At 42.3% G+C, this 24,982-nt stretch overlaps 1 protein-coding gene across 1 annotated transcript in view; it reads left to right on the top strand.

The window, feature by feature from the left end:
* The window catches only part of USP13 (ubiquitin specific peptidase 13), a 59,738-nt gene that overhangs the window by 6,839 nt on the left and 27,917 nt on the right, over nt 1–24,982 (top strand). Inside the window, exons 3-9 of the mRNA XM_077826314.1 lie at nt 6,944–7,065; nt 11,551–11,693; nt 11,942–12,126; nt 18,712–18,806; nt 21,486–21,673; nt 24,276–24,347; nt 24,606–24,699. Of these exons, the coding sequence (XP_077682440.1) occupies nt 6,944–7,065; nt 11,551–11,693; nt 11,942–12,126; nt 18,712–18,806; nt 21,486–21,673; nt 24,276–24,347; nt 24,606–24,699 (899 nt within the window). The remainder of the gene's footprint in view (nt 1–6,943; nt 7,066–11,550; nt 11,694–11,941; nt 12,127–18,711; nt 18,807–21,485; nt 21,674–24,275; nt 24,348–24,605; nt 24,700–24,982) is intronic.

The following is a 24,982-nucleotide window of genomic DNA, read 5'->3' as shown; positions in this document are numbered from 1 at the left end:
GGGGTTTGTTCCTGCTCTTTAAATTGTGCCCTTGCATCTGACTATTCTGCTCCCATGCTGTTAGAGCTGTTCCAGATGTTCCAACAGCCTTGGTTCCAATTAATCCTTGAAGGCAGGGGAGTTACACCAGTGATGAATTTGGTCCATTGAATTGTCACTGTTTACCCCAGGACCTTATGGATCTGAGACATCTGTGGAGATTCTGCTCTCCTCTGGGCAGTGTGCTCCTTCATAATCCTCTGCACAGCTGTTGCTGCTTGGGGATGAACTGAAACTCTCTTGATACTGTCTCATTTTAATCCTTTAAGTGGTGTTTTTACAGCAGTGGTTAGCACCTGTATAGCCCTTTGTAAAGTGCTTTGAGATCTATGGATGTAAAGGTGAGTAAATAAATATGATTATCCCCATTCACAAATGGGGGAACTAAAGCACTGAGGGGTTAAGTGAATTGCATGAGGTTGCACAAGGAGTCAGTAGCAGAGGCAGAGTAGCAGAGCAGTAGCCATGCTGCCTCTGGATGCTTTCTCATAGCTGGTGTTGAGTTGCCAGATGTTCCATCTTTACAGAACTTTAAGTACTGCTTTTACTTGCTCATTCCATGATAGAGGCTGACACCAAACTGGCAGTGATTGGTCAGCCAATGCATATTCCTAGCCAGTCTGGGCTCACACAGGTAGTAGGGCTGCAATAGATGATCAAGTGACCTTCTGAGATAGGTTTTGGGTGTCTTGCTCTGAGTGATTCCTAGCAGCCCCAGTGAAGCTGGCTTTCTGTACAGTCAGGCTAGTTTGGGCACCTGTTACTCTGCTAGTTATAATCCTCTTTGATATACGGCTATTAAGGCTATTAAACCCCTTCCAGTCTCCTCTATTAGAAACACATCTTTAAAAATCTCATAGAATGGCTTCCAGAACTGCTGCTATCATGAGAATAGAATGGAAATGAAGAAATCTGAAAAAAGCGTAGGATCAAACCATTGAGATTCTCCTTCCCGAAACACTGAAAAGAGCCATGGTAGGGGGTGCGCTGCCAATTGTGTGAGTTAGAAACAAAAATTAGCCTAAGAAGGGAATAGAGAATCTTTTATTTGTGAGTTTGCAAAAATGTCCTTATGTGAACTTTATGTGTGAACGTCTCAAACTTTCCCTGATGACATCTGGTTAATTGCTTGGGTGAACTAATTTGGAGCCAACATGGCTAGTCTTCCAGACCATAAGCACCTTGCAGGCAAAATGTGCTTGAGCCCTGTTTTCAGTAAGGATATCTTTAACTTGTCTATTTATTTTGCAATGTTACCGCCTTCTTAAAAGGGTTCAGTCATCTAGCTTGTGGCTCAATATTTAGATTTTGTGTTCATGTAAGTGTGATTGTACAAAATACAGAGACTACTCTATGAATAGAAATGGTGATTTGAGGATTTAAACATTCCCCTGTAGCTTTGTGAACTTAAATACAATAGAGGTGTGCCAGCACATGAGAGCCAAAAGCGAAACGGGCTAAGAAGTGAGTGAAATTGTCACTTTCTAGTTTCATTACCCAAACTTAAGTGAAATTCAGAAAGGTGGACAGACAGCATATATAGTGAAAAGAAAATAAGAGTTTACAAATATTGCAGTTTTAATAATTTGTTGTTTTAGATAGAGCCATGGAAGTAGGAGCCCTGACTACAAAACATATTAACAACCATACTTACATAAAATCAGTATAACTAACCCTAACATTATTAGGAATACAACTAGGGATTTTAATTTTGTTGGCTTAGTTTTCTTTGCCTACTTAACTTGTAATTTTGAAGAAAATCCATAGTACAGTGGGAGTGGAAATAATGATTATATTAACCGCTATGGTGTTAAACTGAGGTAAATACCTCATAGTAAAAAATAGTACTTAATGCTTTACATCTTCAAAGCACCGTGCAAATATTATCCAGTTTATAGTTAGTGATTTAGTGGATCCTAGTGAGAAGCATTGTAAAGTCTCAGTTGTGCTGCAGTTTGGTTTCCTGTCACCAAACAGGATGAAATGGCTGTAGAGTATATTTATTATTTATCTATTCTTTTATAGCTTTGCTAGTGAGCTTGGTGCTTTACAGACATGTCTGAAGACGAATCCTTGTTCCAAATGGATCGCTTATCTGAATAGACAGATGCTGCATTCATGATAATTTGGGGGCAGCTGGAAGGAATGATTTGAGGTTCAAGGGCTTGAGCCTCTGCCATTCAAGGCAATGGAATCTGGATTGAGCCCTAAATGAGACTTGATTTTCAAGACCCCTTTGTAGGGCCTCAATATCGGTTGCGAACTCATTGATCTGTGTTATGAGGGAGCTCTCTGTCTCACACACAGGCATCACCACGCACACGGTGGACATCCTGTTTGGGGGTCCTGCCTGGGATCTAATTATGCCACTATTATTAGTGCGTTCAGTTGGTAACTCATCTGAATCTAATCTGGGCATGTCCAGTCAAGTGTTTCTCCCTTCTTTTCCCTCTAATGGCTTAGTTTACGGCACTCTCTGCCACCAACAGCCCACTCAGCTGCTGTTTTCAGTCAGCCAGCGGCAGTGCACTTCTCGCTATCACTAGAGTGATGCTTATGAGCTGGGCCAGATGATAGCTGAGTAAATTTACCCTGCTGACTCCTTGCCCAAAATAACAATCCCAGCCTGGCCTCCACTTAGAGCATTGGTTATTTTGCCTTCCCTTTCGTCCTCTCCCTCAGCACGCTCTTTGTGACCCGTGGGTGCTCTGTTTTGTTGACTACAATGTTTAATTATGCCTATGACAGCCTCATAAAGCTCCTGGTCCCTTAGAAGGGAAATACATTGCCCTGTGTGGGTTCAGCATCAATGTAGCAGCCTTTCAGAATTGCTGTACACCAGTTGTCTGGTGCCTGTGTGAGACCTCAGAGCTAAAGTAAACCCATTACTACACAGGGGTTCCTGGGCTCATGGTATTCAGGCATCTTGAAGTGTTGCCTTCACCTGGGAAGGGATTGTGTGGGAAAGTGGCTTCCCAGCATTCCTTGCTACTCAAGTTACATTGATTTCTAAATAAAATTTGCTCGATTTACAAGTAAAAATAGATTTTTCTCCCCTAATTGCTGGCTCGGCAAACCTAACCTAAGTTTTGAAATTCAAGTGGGTTCTTCCCTGCTCACGCATAATCCCCAGTAACAATTGTGGAAGGCAGATTCTGCCTGCAGTTACTCCAGGGTAGCCCTGTTCTCTCATAATAGAACATAGTTAATGGTTCTGTTGATCAGATACGAACTCACCGTCTCTCAGCTTTTTTGGCTCTGCAGGGTTATTGGAAATAAAAAGGAAGGAGAATTTATTTTTATCACTGAACTAAACATCTCTGAACGTGCACAGGCCAGGGTTTTCCAAAGTGGCTAGTGATTTTGAGATGCTCAAGTGACCCCTTTTAGAAAGGCCCGGCTTAAAGTGCTGAGAACTCACCCTCTGAAAATCAGGTCCCTTTAAAATGTTAGTCACCCAAAGTTAGGCACCCAGAATGGCTAGTCAGTTTTGCAAATCTTGGCCACATGGAGCAGAAGTGTTGAGTGAGATGGTGCTGATTTTGCATAGTCCCTTTTCAAAAAAACACAAATTAAATCTTCATTCTTTCGCTAGCACTGATGGAACAGTGTATGTCTTTTTTTTGTCATGCTGCCTTGAAGTCAGTATGTCAGGCTTCTGAGGCGATTGTGCAGAGAGAATGTAATTTCCTGGTCTTTTAGCAATCTGAATGGCATGAAGCCTTAAAAGATAAATTAAACTTCCCCTTTTCCCTTTCTTCACTGTAGCTAAAATGGTGGGATACTCCTAAGTGCGTCATTACCCTCATTGTCAAGGGATTGATTGCTAATGGGATACGGAATCTTTCATCTCTAGGTCACCGGTTCAAATCCAGGTCAGGTCAATGTTATTGGCTTGGTCAAAATGGGCTGCTTGGAGTGATGGTGTCAGTCTGGTTCTTACACCCAGAAGAGCCGTGCCATTGCTATTTGTATATAGCAGATCATTAATGCTAGACCAGCTGATCATCCTTAATGTCTGTAAGGTGAAGAAATAAAAAATATCAAAGGTCTTTACAGATGTCTAAAGGTATTGGCAATGGTCAGAGTAAGCCAGTGGCTCTCAACCTTTCCAGACTACTGTATCCCTTTCAGGAGTCTGATTTGTCTTGCGTATCCCAAGTTTCACCTCACTTAAAAACTATTTGCTTACAAAATCAGACAAAAATACAAAAATATCACAGTACACTATTACTTAAAAATTTCCTGACTTTCTCATTTTTATCACATAATTATAAATCAATTGGAATATAACTATTGTACTACATTTCAGTATATAAAGCAGTATAAACAAGTCATTGTATGAAATTTTAATTTGTACTGACTTCGCTAGTGCTTTTTGTGTAGCCTGTTGTAAAACCAGGCAAATATCTAGATGAGTTGATGTACCCCCTGGAAGAACACTGAGTACCCCCAGGAGTACATATACCTCTGCTTGAGAACCACTGAAGTAAGCCATCCTCCAGTGCCCTCTGGTGGCTGATTGAAATGCATCGTTACAGGCTCCAAATGGGATGACTTACCTTCTCCACACCTATGTTGATATATGCTGGATATTTTAGCTGCTTTCGGGAACTGGAGCATAACATTTCTGGAGTTACCTAGAGACACTGTGTGTTTAAACTGTTTAGCCTTATGGACGGTGGCCACTTGTCAGTGTCTTGGGCATTACTGAACTTCAGCATGGTTTGGTGTCACACACCTCCGTGGCTTGAGGTTGTTCAGTTTGATTTCTCTTTAAGAACAGATAAGTTATTTTAGGTGCATTCTGAAAAAGTTTAGCATTGTGTTTGGATCCATAGAATTCCTTCAGAATCAAGGGTTGAAATGGGAAATGTTAAAAACGTGCTGGGTTGTAGTGGAGTTATTGGGTGATCCGTAGTAGACTGTTGTGAAAATGATTTTTAAGGAAAAGGATTATTGAGAGAATTGGCTAGCCAGGGAGTTGGTAATGGGTTAGTCTCTTCTCTAGATCATCTGTTTTAATCTAGCCCAGATTGTTAGTGATTAAAGGTTGCTGTTGGCTGTCTTTTCAGACTATGTGCAGTGGGTTGGTGGGGTTGGGCCAGTTGTTATTAGACAAGTGGTCACATTATTAAAACCCCAGTTGGCACTAACTGATCCTGGTTTGGCAGCCTCAGCAGAGAGCCAAGGACTCAATGGAGCCTGGATTATTGTTGTCCCTAGAGGTGATCCCTCCAGGTCCGATTGAGGTGTATTAGTGTGAGAGTTTGGGAGAAGCTCCTAGTCATTCTGTTTATTCTGTGACTGTTCTGTGGATAAGTAGAGGGTGTAATTTAACTCATGCACCTTTCATCTTCACCTTACCCGAGATTTCGTACATTCCACATGTGCAGTGGTTGATGCCAGTGCTTGTTTAACATTTAAGTAGATTAGTAAAAATTATGTATGTACCTTGAGAACAAATGAGGGCCAACCTGAGTCAGCTATCCACCACCTCAGGCCAGATGTTCTCTTCTTCATGTGACAGTAGAAACCTGATGTCTAGATGGATTCTGCTTCCATCATGTTGATGGGAAAATGTCCATTGACTTCCATGAAAACTGCAACACTGTCATGTTTTTACTTGTCACTCTCCTTACACTGCTCCTTTTTGTGGCTTCATCTTATAAAATCTGCATAGCATAAAGGAAGGGAAATGAAAGATGATAAAAGCACCCAAATCTCATGTCAATATTACTGCTTGTTAACCCAGTTAATCTTGAGCATTTAGTTTCCTATAGTAATAATACTTGGGACTTTTCGGCTGTGGATCTCAGTGTATCATCTTCCGTATTCATATGTGTCCAAGAAGGCACCAGGAGAGCAGGCAAATGGTCACTGCAACACCCATCAGCTTCTTTTATTCTACGTTCATCTGTTATTGGTTAGGAAGGGAAGTTAGTTCACCTTACCCAAATTGCTCGGTATCGTTAAGTTGGCCACCCACTGATGGGCAGATCACAGCCAACATTTCCCCAAGAGGCCCTCTGCTTTTGTGCACTTCCATTTTGGGGCATGTGGCATAATGTGAGGCATGTGCGTCTTGATTTTCAGAGCTTCTGAGCAACCACAGCCCCAGGGGCAGAGAATGGGAGGTGCGGGAGTGAATAGTAGGTTCATGTTCTCAACACCTCTGAAAATCTGGGGGGCTCAAGTCGGGGCCCCCAAAAATGAGGCATCAAAATTAAAAACTACTTTTGAAAATGTTGACCTCCGCTTCTCTGTACTTCACCTTCCTCATTTGTTCGTAATACTTCATGGGGAATGATGTGAGACTTCGATTATTCTTGTCTACAGGGAAAAGTGTTTTTGCTAAAATCGAAGGTGTGAATTTAAATTATATAGCTATACAAGTATAAACCCCAGTGTACACGCTTTTATTACAGTACGTGTGCCTTTTTTGGTTTAGTTCATGTTGCATGGGAAGGCGTTTAAGCTAAACCAAAGAAAGCCACTCTATATTGGAATAAGTGTGTCCACATGGAAGGTCACTCTGGTATGACTATATTGATATAATGGGTAAAACTTTCCAATACAGACAAAGCCTCAGTGTTTGTAAAGTGCTTTGAGACCTAGATGAAAGATGCTACCAGAATGCATTATGTTCTTGTTCTTAATGAGTAACCCAAAAGAATACCAGGATCTTATCTACTTCCCAAAGTGCAATGTCCGTAACAACACAACGATGGCTGCTGTACTCAGTGGCCAGCGCAGCTGTGATTGTGAATGAGTATTAACTCAGGATGGATACTTTGTTCCTCAGCTTTTCCCCCCAGATAAATTGTCAGATTTCAGTCTAAACATTTTTTTAGTTTCCTTAACAGTTTATCATCTCCTTACGTTCTCTCTCTCTCTTTTGCAGATCTAGAAACAAATGGCGATTTAAACAATGATGATTTTGAGTATGAAGATGAAGCCAAACTCGTTATATTTCCAGATCACTATGAAATTCCATTACCAAATATAGAGGAGTTGCCAGCACTGGTCAGTGAGTGTGTGCTACTGGTGGCAGAGTAGGAATTGACTCCAAGTTCATTTTTTATGGATACAGGGGTTTGTTTGCTCATGTGTATGTTGGTTATTTTTACTATCAGGGTCTCTCTCATCCCCTGCATGGGGAAATTAGGCAAAGGGGAGGCATTTGAAAAAATGTGACTTACTCCATCTGTGTCATGCTTCTGTTTTACCGTCTTCCTCTTCCTGGTTCACTCCACTTATTCTGTCTTGTTCTATGGCCAATGGTTTATCTCTTAGAATCATAGTAATGTACGACTGAGGCAGGACTAAGTATTTATCTAGACCAGTGGTTCCCAAACTTTAACAACCTGTGAACCCCTTTCACGAAAATGTCAAGTCTTGTGAACCTCCTCCTAAAAATGAATATTTCCAGGGATTTTCTCCTTTACCTGAGTATAAATTATAAAAGCAGTGATCTTGGAAATTTAAAATTTGTTTTTATGCTATGCTTATTACACACTATTTGTTATTATTTATTATTTATCGTTACAGTATTTTTATTACATTATGAAAACGGCAACACTCTTCCAAGATCTCACTTTCATAGCTTGTATCACTTTGAATAAGCCCATTATAAGACAAGGCTCCTATGTTTCATCAAGGAATATCAGATGTGAAACAGAATGAAGGATTTAAGAAGCTAACTCAAAGAGTTCCTCCTACACAAGCATTCAGGTCTTGAGCAGTCCAGGCAAACAACGCACGTTACAACTTACAAAGCTTAAACTTGTTCTTCATAATAATTTTTAAAACAATACTAGCTGCCTATTCAATTTTAAAAACAGCAAAAAATATCTACCTCCCTTTCCATTTCTTATAAGGAGTCTTGAAGTTGAAATCTCCTCAGTGTGATAGATATGCTTGCTTTGATCTGCTTAGCTCTTGGAAGTCCAGGGTCTTCGGGCTGCTGGCCCTGTGCTGCCCAGGGTCCCTAGGGACAGCTCTCTCCGCCATTAGAGAATTTGTTCTGAGAACCCCCAGGGGTTCATGAATCCCAGTTTGGGAACCACTGATCTAGAGTGTCCCTGACAGGTGTTTGTCTAACCTGTTCTTAAAAGTCTCCAATGATGGGGATTCCACAACCTTCCTAGGTAATTTGTTCCAGTGCTTAACCACCCTGACAGTTAGAAAGTTTTTCCTAACATCTAACCTAATTTTCCCTTGCTGCAGTTTAAGCCCATTACACTTGTCCTGTCCTCAGTGATTAAGGATCACAATTTATCACCCTCCTCTTTATAACAACGATTCATGTACTTGAAGACTGTTATCATGTCTTCATGCTTTGCCTTGATTATCTGTTTTTGACCCCTCTCTTCCTTCTTGGGGCACTTATATAGCCCTCATCACTATAGTATCTCAGAACCTCACAATTAATATATTTATCCTCCTATCACCCCTATATGGTAGGGAAGTGCCCCATTTTACAGATCGGGACCTGAGGCACCGAGAGACTAACGTGGTAACTTGCCCACAGTCACACAGGAAGTTATGGCAGAGCAAGGAATTGAACTCAGGTCTCCTGTGTCTCAGGCTAGCGCCTTAATTAGCAGGCCATTCTTCTCCTTTTGCTCCCCTACCCTTTCTCTCTATTGTATTCTCTACTTCCTTCCCTGTATGTCCTGTCTCTCCTTTCTTCTCCCCCCAAAGCTGTTCTACTGGAGGGATTTCAGTGGGGAGAGGACAGTGGCCTTATGCATCACCTCTGGGTGGTGGAACAAAGAGTAAAGACTGTGCTGGGAGAAGTGGACCCATGGTGTGTGGAGACTAGCTTTTTGACAGTGTTGAGGAGGTTAGAGAGGGGTGAAGCAAAAGAGACCAGGGCAGTTAAGAACAGATGGCAGAGTTATGCAGGGTCTTGCACGCAAGAGCGAGAATCTTGAACTTTGAGATGGAGAAGGGGGAGCCGGTGGAGGGATTCAGAGGGGTGAGGTTAGATGGTGATGGGCGAGGAAGAGGATCTTAACAGCTGTCTTGTTGGACTGGAGAGCGGCAAAAACCCGGGGAGGCAGAAATGTTGAAAAGAAGTGTATGGGACAGTCCAAAGCAGCAGAGAGGATGAAACTGGTGATGAGACCCTGAGATCTGGCTAGGATGCGGTTGCTAGAGACTTCAGAGAGTGCAGGTTGAGTGATGTGGAAAGCGGAGGCAGCAGGATGAAGCTGGAGAAGCAACAGAGTCTACATGTGTAGATAAGCATTCAGTGAAGTTGGAGGAGATGGGGGCTGGGGTGGTAGTTAGGGAGGTCAGGGGTCTGGTTGCTGAGGCAGGGGGAGAGAAGGCCTGCTGGTATTGAGAGAGGAAGTGGGAGGTGAGTGTGTGGGTCAGTGAAGGCAGGTGGTAGTTGGGTTGCTGAAGCAAACTGAGGGATTAGAACATGCTACAGAACTTGGCACCAGTGATGGGGAGAAGGTGGAGGGCGTTCAGGGAGGGAGGAGGGAGATTCTGGCGATCCCAAGTAGAGAGAAAAGAGAGTTTAAGGAAGCTGCAAACAGGTGATGGGGATTGAAGGCTTGGGAATTCCCCTGCAGCAGATGTGAGGGTTGGCAGTGCTTTGTACAGAAGTACTGAGTCATGTTGAGAATTGACTGCTGCATCTGTTTCTGCATTTTTGTTCTGTTATCTGCACTATCAAAGAAAGGCCCATGTTTTCCAAAGGACACTCGGTTTTGGATACACTATTTGAGGCATCAAAGGGCTTAATATTCAGAGACTGAGAAACTCCAATTCCCATTGACTTCAGTTGATGTTGTGGGTGCTCAGCGCTTCTGAAAATCAGGAACAAGATGTCTCAAGATGGGTATCCAAGATCAGAGGCCACTTCGGAAAGTTTGGGCCAAAGAAAAGCCCCAAACCTGCAAACAGTTACCCACCTGCTGAACTTTAATCACATGAGTAGTTCTATTGGATTGGGGCCTAAGAATGTAACACATAAATTGGAAGATAATCTGTTTTTATTAGCTTGGCTCAAGGGTTGCCACAGGCAATAAATCAAATATTTATTTACAAAAACCCACATGTTCTTACACATGTTATTAATAATTCCTTAGATAATGTATTAGGTATTCTTTCAGTTATAATAATTTAATTTACACTTTGAAGTTAATGCTGTTGGTTTGTCGTTTGTATGCCTCTGTGCTGGGACAATGAAACCAGACTTCTGAGTTTCATTTTCTGGTTCCTATAAGTTATCACAATGCTGCTGTAATGGTTGGGTTACAAACTCTGCATGGAAATGTTTAAAATCGAAGCAAACTGGTTTCATTAAAATAAAAAAGCAAAATTTAAAAGCATTTCTCTTGATACTCAGGTTTGTGTTTTAAAAGAAAAGGATACGCAATCTACATTTGGGCTCTAAGCTATTTCACAGTGTGTCTTTATGGAGAAACCTGTGGAGTTACGGGTTAAAGGAAAGCATTCTTATGCGATGTGTAAACTCATTAAAAAACCCACACTACACGGGTATGCTGTGTATATATGGGTAAGAGTTGACAGCTTGCAAGCACCTTAGCTAGTTTAGAGAGTATAAGAAAATGTCCTGTTATCAGCTGTTGCAGAGAAAACACACTGTTTATTTTTAAACCAGCATATTTTATTGTGGTCCCTGACCTGCTATAAAATGAAGAAGCTTGTTGCACCTTAGAGACTAACCAGTTTATTTAAGCAATTTATTGATGCAGCCGATGAAGTGAGCTCTAGCTCACGAAAGCTTATGCTCAAATAAATTGGTTAGTCTCTAAGGTGCCACAAGTACTCCTCTTCTTTTTGCGAATACAGACTAACACGGCTGCTACTCTGAAACCTGACCTGCTATAGTAATGATGGTAATGGCTGTCATTCCGCAAAGAACTTGTGTGCATGTTGACGTCATGTTATGCATTTGCTTCAATATCTTGCTGATTCGGGTCCTTAGTTCTAGCCAGATCCTTGAACTGGGCATAAACATTGACTCTGAGTTCCTTTAGGTTTGTTGCTACCAGTTCTAACACCAAGCTAGCATTAGCCCTCTCCGGACAATGGCCTACTCAGTTCTTTCAGGAGAAACAAAGAACCATCAAGATTTTTTCCCTTGGGAAATAAAGGAGACTTTTGCTTGTTTTTCCAAATATCCTTTTCAACTGGAAACGTATTTGTTATTTTTTGAGCCAGAACATAGAGGTCCTGATTCTGCCTTCAGTCATACCCAGCTGATGGACTTTACTGGGGCTGCACAGATGCAACTGAGGGTAGAATGTGCCTTGGTCTATTTAGTGGCTTGGGAACATGAAGAGAGTTTATTTACAAAGGGGGAGACTTTCAAAGGCACAAAAGGCAGCTAGGTGCCTTACTCCCTGTGACTTTCAATGGTAGCTAGCGCCCCTTTGACAGAGGCTTTTCAGTTTTGCCTTCTAAGAACTGTCAGATGGGTTATTTTTTGAGTTTGACCTCCCTGCTTTATTTGGCTTCATTTTACAGGTAACAATAGCTTGTGATGCAGTCCTCAGTTCAAAATCTCCCTACCGAAAGCAGGACCCGGACTCGTGGGAAGAAGAGCTACAAGTATCCAAACACGCCAAAACGCTTGTACAGATAGACAACGGCGTTAGGATCCCCCCCAGGTAGGGCGCCAGGGTTTGTTTGTTTGGTGACCAGCGCGCTTCAGAAAAAGGCTCACTGCAGGAGCTGCCTGTGTTTTGTGACTTTGGAGGTCCATGTGGGCAACGCAAGAAGCTGGTCCTAAGCCAAATGACCCAGCTGTGAGACTCCCTTGTACTCCACGTTGGTAGATGGTGGGCTTTTGTTTATGGACTCAAACGTCAGCATTTTGGGTTGTAGCACTGATCACTTTCTTTTGCTTTACTTTCAGTGGCTGGAAGTGCTCGAAGTGTGACCTGCGGGAGAACCTCTGGCTGAACCTGACGGACGGCTCAGTGCTGTGCGGGAAATGGTTCTTCGATGGCAGTGGGGGAAACGGACATGCACTGGAATACTACAAAGAGATGGGCTATCCCTTAGCAGTGAAGCTGGGAACCATCACTCCTGATGGTGCAGGTTAGTTGCCAGGTGATTTGTGCGCAGCTGCAAAGAAACCAAAATATACAACATACATCACAGCCTCTTTTATAGCCCAGAATAGCTGTATTTGTTAATAAATCTCTGTACACATCACACATTTTGGAGCAGCTGTGAGAGATGCAGATTTCATGGGGCAGATCCCCAACTGGTGTAAATTCACATAGCTTTATTGGTGCATCACCGATTTACATGAGCTGGAATAGCCAAATCTCGTGTTATGTTGCGCTGATTTCCATGTCTGACAGCTTTTCTGTGCTTATGTTTCTTGACAGAAAGTGTTAGCTCAGCTGTTAGCTTGTGTGAATTGGACCAGAACTAGAATGAGTGAGATATATATGTGGGAACACATATTGTATGTTGATTTGTGGCTTTACATCTTTATGCTCTTTTAGTGCCTGTATATAGCCTAAATGTGGGTAGGAAATATCCTATAAATGTACTATCCATAGTAAATTGAGACACAAATATATGTGTATTGGGAGAGAAGGAAACAGGCTCTTGAAGAATGGAAGGTACACAATGTTTGTGTCACTCTATGTGGTGACTAACATCATTTTTCATATTGGATAGCAGTAGGTTTAAGGAACAGATTTGTTACAGTTTCTTAAAAATTGTATAATTTTTTGTATAATTGTAAATGTTCCCTAGTAAGATGCAGGATTGATTTATAATACATATGATTTACGTATACTGGAAACTTGGTTTGCTTGAAATGAAAAGGAAAACCTAAGAATCTGTGAACCTTGGAAAAAATTCTGTTTGAAGAGAACTCTAATTTTGCATCTTTTCTTCTTGCATTTCCTAGATGTGTTTTTACTGCTGGGAAAACATGATGAAAACAGAATCTTTGTTTAGAAGTTTACTAGATTATAAGGTCAGAAGGAACCATTATGATCATCTGGTCTGACCCCTGCCTAGCGCAGGACATAGAATTTCATCCAGTGATTCCTGCATTGATCCCATAACTTTTTATTCGTATTAATGAATAATCGTCTAGCCCGCAGACATGATGTGATGCTTGTTAATTTTTGTAAAGTGCTTCAAGATCCTCCCAGGAAAGGAGCTATATAAGTGGTGGTGGTCAAGTATCCTCTGACATTCCACTGTGTTGCTGTGGAGAGGATTATGGACTGTGGGGATTAGACAGGGGATAGAAGCATGAAGAGCCGAAATTCCTAAGCAAAGAGATTCTGTTTTCATACAACTGTCAGGAGGAAGTATGAACAAAGAATATGATTATGCACTAGAATTTGGTTTTTAGTGTTCATGGCTGTATGGATGAAAAATGACTTCCAAAAGCCATTTCCTGTAAAAAGCTGATATATTTGCCCCTTGTATTTGTAATCCACATCAGTGAGGATTTGGTTGTAAGACATGTACCTTACATTTAAATGATCAGCTTTTCCTTGATTCCATCAAATGAGGGAAAGAATTTTCCATGCTTGAATACCACTCAGCTGCAGGGAAAGGACACTACAGCCCGCGGGAGTGCCTGATTGAACCTGCTGTTGTATTAGAACACCTAGCAAAATTCACTCCCCCATTCCCAGATGGAGAATTTGATTCCTTGTGCATGTCTGATCTTGGAAGTTCAGTGTTTTAACGACATGAATGTAGACATTGGTCTTGACCTATCCCCATAGCAGGATTCTACACTGTCTGCAAAAGAGTCTCTAAAGAGAAAGTTTGTCACTGGTTGTCGGTGCTCTTGCAACAATACGAGTTTCCTGTTGCTCTTGTCCTTCCGCCCTCATCCTATCATCCCTCCTCTCTGTGGCCTCTCTGATAACAAAGGGCAGACTGTCATCCTTCCTCTCTGAATGAGGAGCAGCAGCTGTTCTGCATGGGTCTTTGTTCCTGATCTGTCTGAAGTCAGCTCTGGCTTCCCTTCAGAAAAGATTCTCTCCCTCCCCACTTGCTCACTTATTAATAAAACACTTCTCTTTATATACAAATGACAGCGATAAATGTAATAATTTCTATAGGGCTGGACTGTAACCCTACAATCCAGCCTGAGTAGGGGACAGCATGTAGATGCATTGCCCCACCTTGTTCCAGGGAGGGAGTAATCTATCAGCCCTTTTGCTGGCACAGATTGCTTCCCCTTTGCACCAGCACAGGTGTGCCAAGGCTCCACCCACTCCCTGCCCACCTCCCCAGGATGAGAGTGGTAGCCCTGGGGTGGTCCGTTCCCCTCCTCCTTCCCTGCAGGCTCCAATGATGCAGGTAGCACATGCTCCTTGCATGCTATTATTCTCCCGCTGCATGGATGCACGGGAGGTCTCAAAACTGAACCCATAGTGTCTTCTGGGGATTTCAAAGCACTGTACAAATAGCAACGAATTGCATGAGACACCCACAAAGCAGGTGGTATCACCTCACTTTACAGCCCAAGGTCAGATGGCAGATCTGTGGCTGAGCCAGGAATTGAACCCAAGTCTTCTGATTCCCTGCCAAGGGCCTCAAATGCAGTACATTCCCAGATGCCTGTTTGTCTATGCCTTTCAAATTCCTGTACTGTGGGACAGATTCTGCCACCTCTTTCAGCTCTCATAACAATATAGTTGTGTCCCATTTTTTCTCCACATCTTTTAAACTGGCTGCAGGGCTAGAGGTAGTAATGGCTGAAAGCAGCATGCCCTGTTTACCACAGACACAGGTGTTGAATGAGCTGCTTCATGGATCCTTTGCATTGGCTGTCTCTGTCATGCAGTTCTCTAGGGCCTCCCTATGCAGCCAGCTCTCTAGGGTCAAACAGAGAGTCCTGCACCCTGCGCCTGTTACACTTTACCATGGAATGGAGTGCTGCATCTGCAGCTAAATAAATTTTTCTCATCTTCTCTTGTTTCTAGTGTTTCTGTGGGGATCATCAGGATATCTTTCCTTCCACTCCCCTCCACCATTTCCCACCGCTGTGAGCCTCGCTTTTCCTTGCCACCATAATTGTTTCTTTTCTGACCCACCTCTGTTCTGAATCTACTGTGATCTGCTATACCAATGTGCTTCAGACTTGGCCACAGGGGCCCTCTTCTCCCTGGTCTGGGATTTGCTGCTCTTGATTTTGAAAAAATGAATTCCTTCTCTCTCCTCTTCTTCCTCTCTTCTCTAAAAGTCACCGTGATATTTTGTAGTATATTTAGCTGCACAGTTGAAGGCGTTGAACCCATGAAACGAGAGCTGGGATTGAGCAAAGATTAATGGCTCACGTGTCCAGGTTCCATTTGTACTATTCTGCTGAGCTGTGGTTTCAGGTAACAACTCTCTCTCGATCACAAAAAAATTGTCTGAACTAGGGAAAATAAACTCCCCGCTTCCATGTTGATAAAGGCAGTCACCCTAGATGTGTGTGTGTAATTTCACTCTGAGAAGCATTTTGAACTTTACAGTCTGTTTGGCTGCTCATGACTTAACCATAAGAGTATGGGAATGTCGTGAGCTCCTGTATATGGATGAACACAGACTGTCTTCTGGGACGCTAACGCTCTCACAATGGAATTCCGGCAGAGGGACATGCTAAAGCCACACAAATACCAGCAGGGTCACCCATGACTAACGTTAATGGAGGGAATGCTGGACTAATCAGACAGAGTAACTTAAGGGCCACTCCCTGGCTCAGGAGGCTTAACAGGCCAGTAACTTGACTAACCTTTTTAAAAGCTGCATTAACTCTTAGGTTAGGTAACTCTTAGGTTACTGGCTGATCCCCAGCACAAAGGAAATAGTTGCAATGAGGTCAACACAGGACCAGGACCCAGGTATCTAAGCTCTTGGGGGGCTGACCAGTTGTTACAGTTTCATTCAAGTTGCCAGCTGACTCTTTGCTGATGAGGGGAGAAGATCTCTAGCTGCTAGGAGATGGGGCACGCTGAGGACTCTTGGGAAGGGGTACACCTGTCCTGAACTGCCTTCCCCTGTGCTGGCATCTCCCCTAACTTGTTCACCTAACAGGACCTCTCTCTCCCTGCAGCTGGTTCCTGCCCCTCCCTCAGGCAGGGATCTGGCAAGCATGAGGCTGTCAGTGGAGGGCAGGGGGTATTCTGCTGGTTGGGAGTAAAGAAGGGCCAGGGAACTGTGCTGGGTCCTGTAAGGTTCTGGGGAGAGCTGGGGAAAGGGCAAATAGGCCTCTTGCTTGGGGCAGGAGAGAGAGATGATGAGAGGGCTGCTGGCTGCAGTGTGTCTCATCAGTGTGTCCTGCAAACATCATTTACTTTTTCAGAAAGACAAAATCTGCACTGTACTGAACTCCTTGACGGGGCTCGCCTGGTAAATAGTGAACAGTGGGACCTTCCCTTACTTTCTGTCCTCTCCTCAGATTTATTAAACTCCATTTCCTTGGGAAAATATTGTCACTGGAGAAACAGTGCTTCTCCTGTCAGCTCGAGCTCTGTCCTGAGATAACAAACGAGCACAGTGTTCTCACCCTGCCAGGGCAGACTCAAGCCCACATGACCCACACTAGCATGCCTGGGCCATGGATTTCCCTGCTGCACCTGTTTTTGTGTGGGGGCCAGGGGGTTGGCAAAGGAGATTCCTGTTCAGAGCCCAGGAAGCCCAAACAGTTACAGAAAGACAAGGAAAGACTCTCTGTCTATCTTAGATACTGCAGAGATGGGGTCCATAAAGTACCTGACTGTTAGTGGAAATGAGGCTCATCTTTGTGGGAAAGCTATGAGCAAAGGTGTGAATTTAAACCAATATAGTTACACCAGAATAACCCTTATTCCAGCATAAGTGTCCATGAGGTGAGTGATATCTACAGAAGTACATCGAGTTAACTGGTAAAACTTTCCCATGTAGACATGCCCAAGGCATAGAGAAGTTAAGTGACTCTTGCCCAAGGTCACATCGTCAGTCTGTGGCAGAGCAAGGATTTGAACCTAGGTCTCCCACCTCCCAAGTTTTGTCTGATCAAGGAATCTTGGTCCAATGTTCTTACTAGTTTTTTAGTAGTTACCCTATTCAGTCTCGCTTTAGTTATTGCTGAATGGTTCTTTAGGGGGTTTGATGGAGCTTTATACATTAAAACTAATATTCTTACTATGGGTATTCTCTAAAGTAAAATGAAGATTGCTTGCCATGTGTGTAAAAAGCACATTTTGGCATTTTAAGTGTGAATTTTCTCTGTCACACATTCTTACACTGGTATCCTGCAATCAATTATTTTGAGAACTAATGCAGTCTTGTAATCAGGCTCATGCAATTTTTACCAGTATGGTATATGGGTTTATATAAATCTGGCATTCCATAATAGCATAGCATACCTTAGGTGTGTCATATCAGTCCCAAGCCTGACATCCAACCATCTTCGTCCACCAGGGAACCGATATAACAACCCAGAAATGCAGGTTGAAACGTTTTATTCCTATTATGGGAGATATTTTATAGATCTGTTTATAACAAGTTCTATGAACTAGGTGTGGTCTATGCAGTTAAGGATAGGAATTGTGTTGGCAGACGTTTAAGTAATGTAGGTCTCACTAAACCTGGAAGTATCTAAGATATTTCTGTGGCCCCCCATTATCTCACAGTCTTACAGATTTATAGATTCATAGCCAAAAGGGACCGCTATGATCATCTAGTGTCTGAGCATGTCCCACAAAATAAATCCTAGAGCATATCTTGTAGAAAAACATCCAGTCTTAAGTTAAAAAATTGTCAGTGATGGAGCCATCATGACCCATAGTAAGTTGTTCTAATATGTAGCCTCATTGACACTCATGTGAGCAAGGGCACTGCTATTATCCATAGGGAGAACTGAGGTATAGAGTGATTAAGTGACTTGCACAAGTCCACACAGATAGTCTGTAGCAGAGCTGGAATTTGAACCCAGGTTTCTCACATCCTAGGCTAGTGCCCTAACCACTGGACAGTCCTTCCTTTCTCAAGCATAATGATGATTTTCTGAGGCCCTCCTGGGTTATTATTACAAAAATGTTTACCTTTGTTTGTCATTGGATGGATTTCTCTATGCTCCTTGATCATTCCTGCACCACAACAGGAATAAGGGCAAAGAGGTTCTCCTTGTGCCTTTAGCAGCAATTGCTGACTGATGTAATATCGTTAGTAGTCAATATGTCCATAGTTCTAGTGCCTCTCTGTCTGTCTGTATCTAATGTCTGCACATGCATATGTACAGGTTCACAGAGTTTCAAATGATCACACAATTTGAAAAGAATTTCTTATGTTGAAAATGTAAATTTGCTGCATAACCGATGTTTGTGTGTGTTTTTGCTTCTTGCATTTAGTACACCTCATGTTTGTATTGCTTTACTTTTGAAATCACAGTAAACTCTTTTATTTTTTATGAAACTTTAAATTCTGTGAAAATATAAACTTTGTTTTAAGAGCACTTAATAATGTGATTGTATTGTGGAGGGTAAGAGACCTTCCAACCTGTATAACTCTGTATATACTTTTGCAGGTCATACATAAATGGTGATACTACCAATAGCCCAGTCTGTACAGGTGGTACCATTCTTAGAATGTTTTGTTGCCTTTCCTAAGTAAAGCCAATAGGTAACATTCTTTGCATCATCACATTTGCTTCTCTCTGTTTTGTAGATGTCTATTCTTTTGATGAAGAGGATGCAGTTTTAGATCCACATATAGCAAAACACTTGGCACACTTTGGAATTGATATGCTCCAGATGCATGTGGTAGGAAACTCATTTTTTATTTAGAGTCTCTCACATTCTTCTAACCAGGAAAAAGTAATTTATCAGTGCAAAATAAAATCTGATTCCTAGAGCTAACTGCCTGAGATTGTAATGATTGTATTTAGCTTGGTGAAGAATACTGTCAGCTAGTACATGTTGATTCTCTGGGCTCTAAATCAGTATGTCTACACTGCATTGTTAACTTGGGACTGTGGGACCCAGCCTTGTGGACTGTTCCCAAGCCTGCATTTGAACGTTCACACTGCATTGTAAAGCTGGGTTTACAATTGCTGGACCTGGGTCTCTCAGCCATAGAATCATAGAATCACAGGACTGGAGAGCACCTCGAGAGGTCATCTAGTCCAGTCCCCTGCACTCATGGCAGGACTAAGTATTATCTAGACCATCCCTGACAGGTGTTTGTATAATCTGCTCTTAAAAATCTCCAATGATGGAGACTCCATAATCTCTCTAGGCAATTTATTTCAGTGCTTAACCACCCTGACAGGAAGTTTTTCCTAATGTCCAACCTAAACCACCCTTGCTGCAATTTAAGTCCAATGCTTCTCATCCTATCCTCAGATGTTAAGAAGAACAATGTTTTCCCCTCCTCCTCGTAACAACCTTTTATGTACTTGAAAACTGTTATCATGCCCCCTCTGTCTTCTCTTCTACAGAATAAACAATCGCAATTTTTTCAGCCTTCCCTCATAGGTCATGTTTTCTAGACCTTTAATAATTGTTTTGCTCTTCTCTGGGCTTTCTCCAATTTGTCCACATCTTTCCTAAAATGTGACGCCCAGAACTTGACACACTACTCCAGTTAGGGTATAATCAGCGCGAAGTAGAGTGGAAGAATTGCTTCTGGTGTCTTGGTTATAACATTCCTGATAATACATACCAGAATAATGTTTGCTGTTTTTGCAACAGTCTTACACTGTTGAATCATATTTAGCTTGTGATCCACTGTCATCCCGAGATCCCTTTCTGCAGTACTCCTTTGTAGGCACTCCTTTCCCTGTTTGTATGTGTTTACGGTTGCTGGAACTGGGTCTCTCAGACATGCTAATGTGGCCATGCTGCATTAAACAGACCTGACTTGGACCTGCAGCTTGAGCTGCGTCCACACTGCAAAATGACAGGGCTTGGACCCAAATCACAGCAGGACTCAGTCTTGGAACCAACCCCCTACCAGGGTTTTAGGACCCCAGTCAGACTGATTTGTGTGTGGACAGAAATGGGGGATTGAATTCAAACCTGAGTCAGAGCCCAGGCTTAGTGTGCTGTGTAGACATACCTCCTATGGTTTCAGGAGCTGAAAATTACCTTCCAATAGGATTCCTTCCTTGTCTGGAGTTTCCAAGCTTAACTTTCAGAGGTTAGTGTGTCACTACCCACAAAAATAAGAAAATCCTCTAAATAAAAGAGAGAAGAATATTGAGATGTTTTAATTATGACGAGTAAATTTTTTAATTTCACAAATACATTTAAATGTACAACAGGTTTTTTTTAAGAGTAAAAAGTCAAAAGCCGCCAAAGATAAGTGGAGCAAGTAGCTAACAATCAAATAAAAAATAATTAAAGGGAAGTTTGGTCAAATTTGGCCCCAAATTTAGGTGTTGTGTATGTGTATGTGTGTATATATTTACCTTCAGCCTTGGAGGCAGTATTGTATAGCCTAAAGGATAGAGCACTGGATTGGGACTTGGGAGAATTACATTCTATTCATGGCTTTGCTACTGACCTGCTGGGTGACCTTGGGCAAGTCACTTCCCCTCTTTGTGCCTCACTTTCGCCATATGTAAAATGGGGATAATGATACCAACCTCATCTGTAAAGCACTTAGAGCTCTATGAATGAAAAGTGCTATATAAGAGGTAGGTGCAGTCTTGTGTCAGTGAATGAGAACCTGAAAATGAAATGGGTCTGAAGCTGACTAGTCAGTTTCACTTTTGTTCACAGTCTGTTTTCATTGTCTGAGCTGAGAGAAAGCAAACAGTAAACTGCAAAAATAACAGTAAAAAGTTAAATTTCACTTTTGAAAAGTTCTCCCAGTTCTAATTATCAAAATATGCTGTTAATATTGGTGTAGAAACTAGTTTATTTTAATCATCACTTTTAGTAATGGAAAATGCCTATTTTACTGAGGACACATGAAAATTTTGACTTCAGTGGGACCTGGATTTCACCCAGTGACAAAACTCCCATTGACTTCAGTGGGTCCAGAATTTTACCCCTTGCCTTCAGAGCTGCCAGTAAAATGCCTAACACACTGGTGATCTACTGCTAATAATATATAATGGTGTTGTGAATGGTGGCTGCAAATGTAGAGACACCAGAGGTGTGAGCAAGAGAAACCTTCACCATCACCAGCTGAGGTCTCTCACATTTGAGCTAAAGGAGCACTATTTTAGTTGTGACTGAGGAGCAGGCAGTTGTATTCACTGGGACCAGCATCTGGAGGAAGAGATGTTCACACATACTTAGCCTGTGTATAGCAATAGCAAGAAGCTGTTGGTGTTTTGATTCTGAACATTCTTCCCTTGGGTTGGAACTTGTTTACTTTCATTTTGAGTTGGTTATTCCATATTATAACATGGACAACTAAGTTGGTTTGTAATTAATGCATCATAGTTGCAGATATATTTAAAAAAACAAACCAAACTCCTTTGCATTCAGACAGAGAACGGCCTAAGAGATAACAACATAAAACCAAGAGTCTCTGAGTGGGAAGTGATTCAGGAATCTGGTGTGAAGCTAAAGCCCATGTATGGCCCAGGATACACTGGCATGAAGAACCTGGGAAATAGCTGCTACCTCAGTGCTGTCATGCAGGCCATTTTCAGCATCCCAGAGTTTCAGCGAGCGTAAGTAATTCTCAGCAGTGCTTTGCGCAGGCTCTGATGTCACAAATCTATTATTTATGTAATCCATATAGTATTTCAGTGTGTAACTCTTCTTGTAAATGGCTGTCTTCCAGCTTTTTCAATGGCTTGACAGAGAGTGCTTACAGACTAGGGAGGAAGAGGTCCAGGACTCCTACTGCTTTTGAAGTCAAAATCGCTTTTGACTTCATTGATGTAGGATTGGTCCCTGGCTCATGAACTTCAGCCTGGTCTGCATACAGTTTCTGTACTGGCATCTATTTATCTGTGGTACTTGAATGGGCTCCCATCCCCCCTAGTATCGAAGTGCTTTACCATCTTTAATGTATTCATTCTCTCAACACCTTTGTGAGGGAAGGAAGTGCTGTTATCCCCATTTTACAGATAGGGAACTTAGGCACAGGGTCTTCCCTGAGGCTAAGTGACTTGCTCAGGATCACAGAGGAAGCCTGTGGCAAAGCAGGGAATTGAACCTAGGTCTCTCAAGTCCTATGCTAGTGCCTTAACCACTGGACTGTTCTTCCTTTAGAGGCACAGTAGTATAACTATGTCAGGCATGTGATTTTTGTCCCCCAATATAATTAGATCAGTACAATCCCTAGTATGGAAGCAGTTACATAAAGGTGTAACTTTATGGATGTAACTTATTTCCTTTCCTGCACAGGAGTAAACTATGTCTACACTGCACTTTCGTCAATAAAACTTTTGTTGGTCAGGGGTGTGAAAAATACACACCCCTGACCAACAAAAGTTTTACCAATGAAAAGCGCCAGTCTGGACAGCGCTTTGTCAGTGGAAGACGCTCTCCTGCCAACAAAGCTACTGCCCCTCATTGGAGGTGGTTTTATTTTGTTGTCGGGAGAGTTCTCTCCTGCCGACAAAGAGCGGCTACACTACGTGTACACTACATAGCTACACTATGAGCAGCACAGCTGTGCCTCTGTGAGGTGTGCAGTGTACACACAGCCTAAGCTATACTAGTGTAGGCACATTTATACCAGTATAACTGTGTCCACACTCAGAATGTTATACCAGTATAACTACATCAGTAGTTAAACCAGTACAACTTTTGTGTATAGATGGCTTAAAAGGGAGATACATATCTTACCAGCCAAAGCTGTTTCTTGATAAAAATCTCAGCTTTGCAAGTGGGTTGTTTGTTTAGTTACTTTCCTCTGCTGAGTGAGAAACAAATGCTGCTGTTTTCAGTTCATTTAGGAAATTTCTCTTTCTTATTTTATATCTCAGAGTTTTTCTTGACAGTCAAAGTTGAGCACTCAGCATTCCCAGGTGAACAGCCGTTTATAGTTGTTCGTGGAGAATTGCACATAGTTGAAGATAAAACTCAGCATGTTCCTTTGTATGCCAACGGAAGTAGTGTATGTCTTGAAAGTGACACTCTCAGATCTTGGACATCTTCCTAGATTTTCATGTAACCCTTGCCTTCTGGAAAAAAAGGCGGGGGGAACATGGAATTTGTTTTTATTTATTTACTTACCCATATGGAGTGGTGTCTGCAGATTCATTAACTCCTTCACTGCAGGACCCTGGTGCCAACTTCCCTGACTCAGTTTTAAATGTAATATCCTGATTGACTTTGCCAAGTGCGGCTGCTTTCAGCAGCATGATTGTTGGACCTGTCTGGAGCGTTTGGCATCACTGACATAGTGAAGATTTTTAATGACGGAAGACATACCAGGCTTAACTTGGACATATTCTTTCAATGTGGCCCTACATCTCTGGCAGATCTTCGTTGTGTTCTGATGAAAACTGCCAAGCTCTGCACACTGTGGGAGCACTGAATGGACTCACATACTCTTCAGTGCCTGTTGAAAAGGCACAAGTTAGTCTCTCTCTCTCTCTTTGAAACTGGGCATCAGAAACTTCTTGTCAGACTGCAGACCTTACGATTTGTATGATGTATATCCAGAATTCAGTTAAAGAGCCATTGATTAGGAGCCAGGAACTCATTCGTTCTAATCCTGACTTGGTGCACTTGGGCAAATCACTTACTGTCTCATAGAGGTTACTTATCTCAGAGAGATGTTGTGAGACTTAATTAGTGAATGTCCATGCAGTACTCTGATGAGAGTAAGTGCTACGGTTCGTAAGTTTGCTGTCAACCTATCCATGGTGCTTATATGGCTCCCATATCTGTAGTTGAATGCCTCACAATCTTTAATGTATTTATCCTCACAACACCTTGTGATGTAGTGCAATGCTACTATCCCCATTTTACAGATGGAGACCTGAGATACAGAGAGACTAAGGGACTCTCTCAAGGTCACGCAGGAGGTCAGTGGCAGAGCAGGGAATGGACTCCAGATCTCCCAAGGCCCAGCCTAGCACCCTAACCATTGATCTATTTTTCCCCTCCACTTAGGAGCTTCTAAAGCAGAGAGGGATTGTTTGTTTGCATCGTGGTGGTGGCTTAAGCTTGTCACTATAGAACTCTCCCAAGAGATGAAGTTTGCTTAAATATCACTGCAGTACAACCTGCTAGGGCATCCTGGCGTCTTAGCAAAGGACCCAGATAAAGTCACCTATAATCTTTGACCATTTCTCCTTTATTCTTACTGCCCAGGTATGTGGGAAACCTTCCGAGAATATTCGACTACTCCCCTCTAGATCCAACACAGGATTTCAACACGCAGATGTAAGTGCCAGGTTCCTATTATTAAGCATATTGAGCCAAGGATGCTACAGCAAACTAGCTGTAAATAGTAGGAGAGCATCTTGACAGGGGTTGGGGAGAAGGACAGGGGAGGAGGAATGATAGTCATATATTCCAGCCTAGCTAATTGAAGACAGTAAAGAGATTTCAAGGAGTTAAAGTTATTGTCAGTTTCTTTTCTCTAAACCTGCAGGAAAATCTTTGTCTTTCTGTTTGTTTTTCTTCCCCTTCTCCCTACAGGGCTAAATTAGGACACGGCCTCCTTTCGGGCCAGTACTCTAAACCACCAATGAAATCTGAGCTTATTGAACAGGTGATGAAGGAAGAACACAAGGTATTTGACTGAGCATTTGCAGCCTTGTAACTAGGTAAAAGTGATGTCCTGAGAAAAGGGAACAGGTGCTGGCTATTGGAGAGCGTGGGGGTGCAGTTGATCCCATGTGGCATGTTTAGCAAGGTGTAATATGCAAGATTCCCCTCAGGAATCTATTAGTCAGCAGCTATTTGTGCAAAGTTTTAAAGGGACCAGGTTTTTTTTGCTAATAGGATATTCTACTGCTCCAGCTGTGCCATGAACTCTTGTGCACATTTGTAAAGGGACAACAGAAGGCTATTTT

The sequence above is a fragment of the Eretmochelys imbricata genome, chromosome 9, assembly GCF_965152235.1.
Source record: "Eretmochelys imbricata isolate rEreImb1 chromosome 9, rEreImb1.hap1, whole genome shotgun sequence".
NCBI classification, from domain to species: domain Eukaryota; kingdom Metazoa; phylum Chordata; order Testudines; family Cheloniidae; genus Eretmochelys; species Eretmochelys imbricata.
This window is presented reverse-complemented; position numbering and strand designations above follow the sequence as displayed.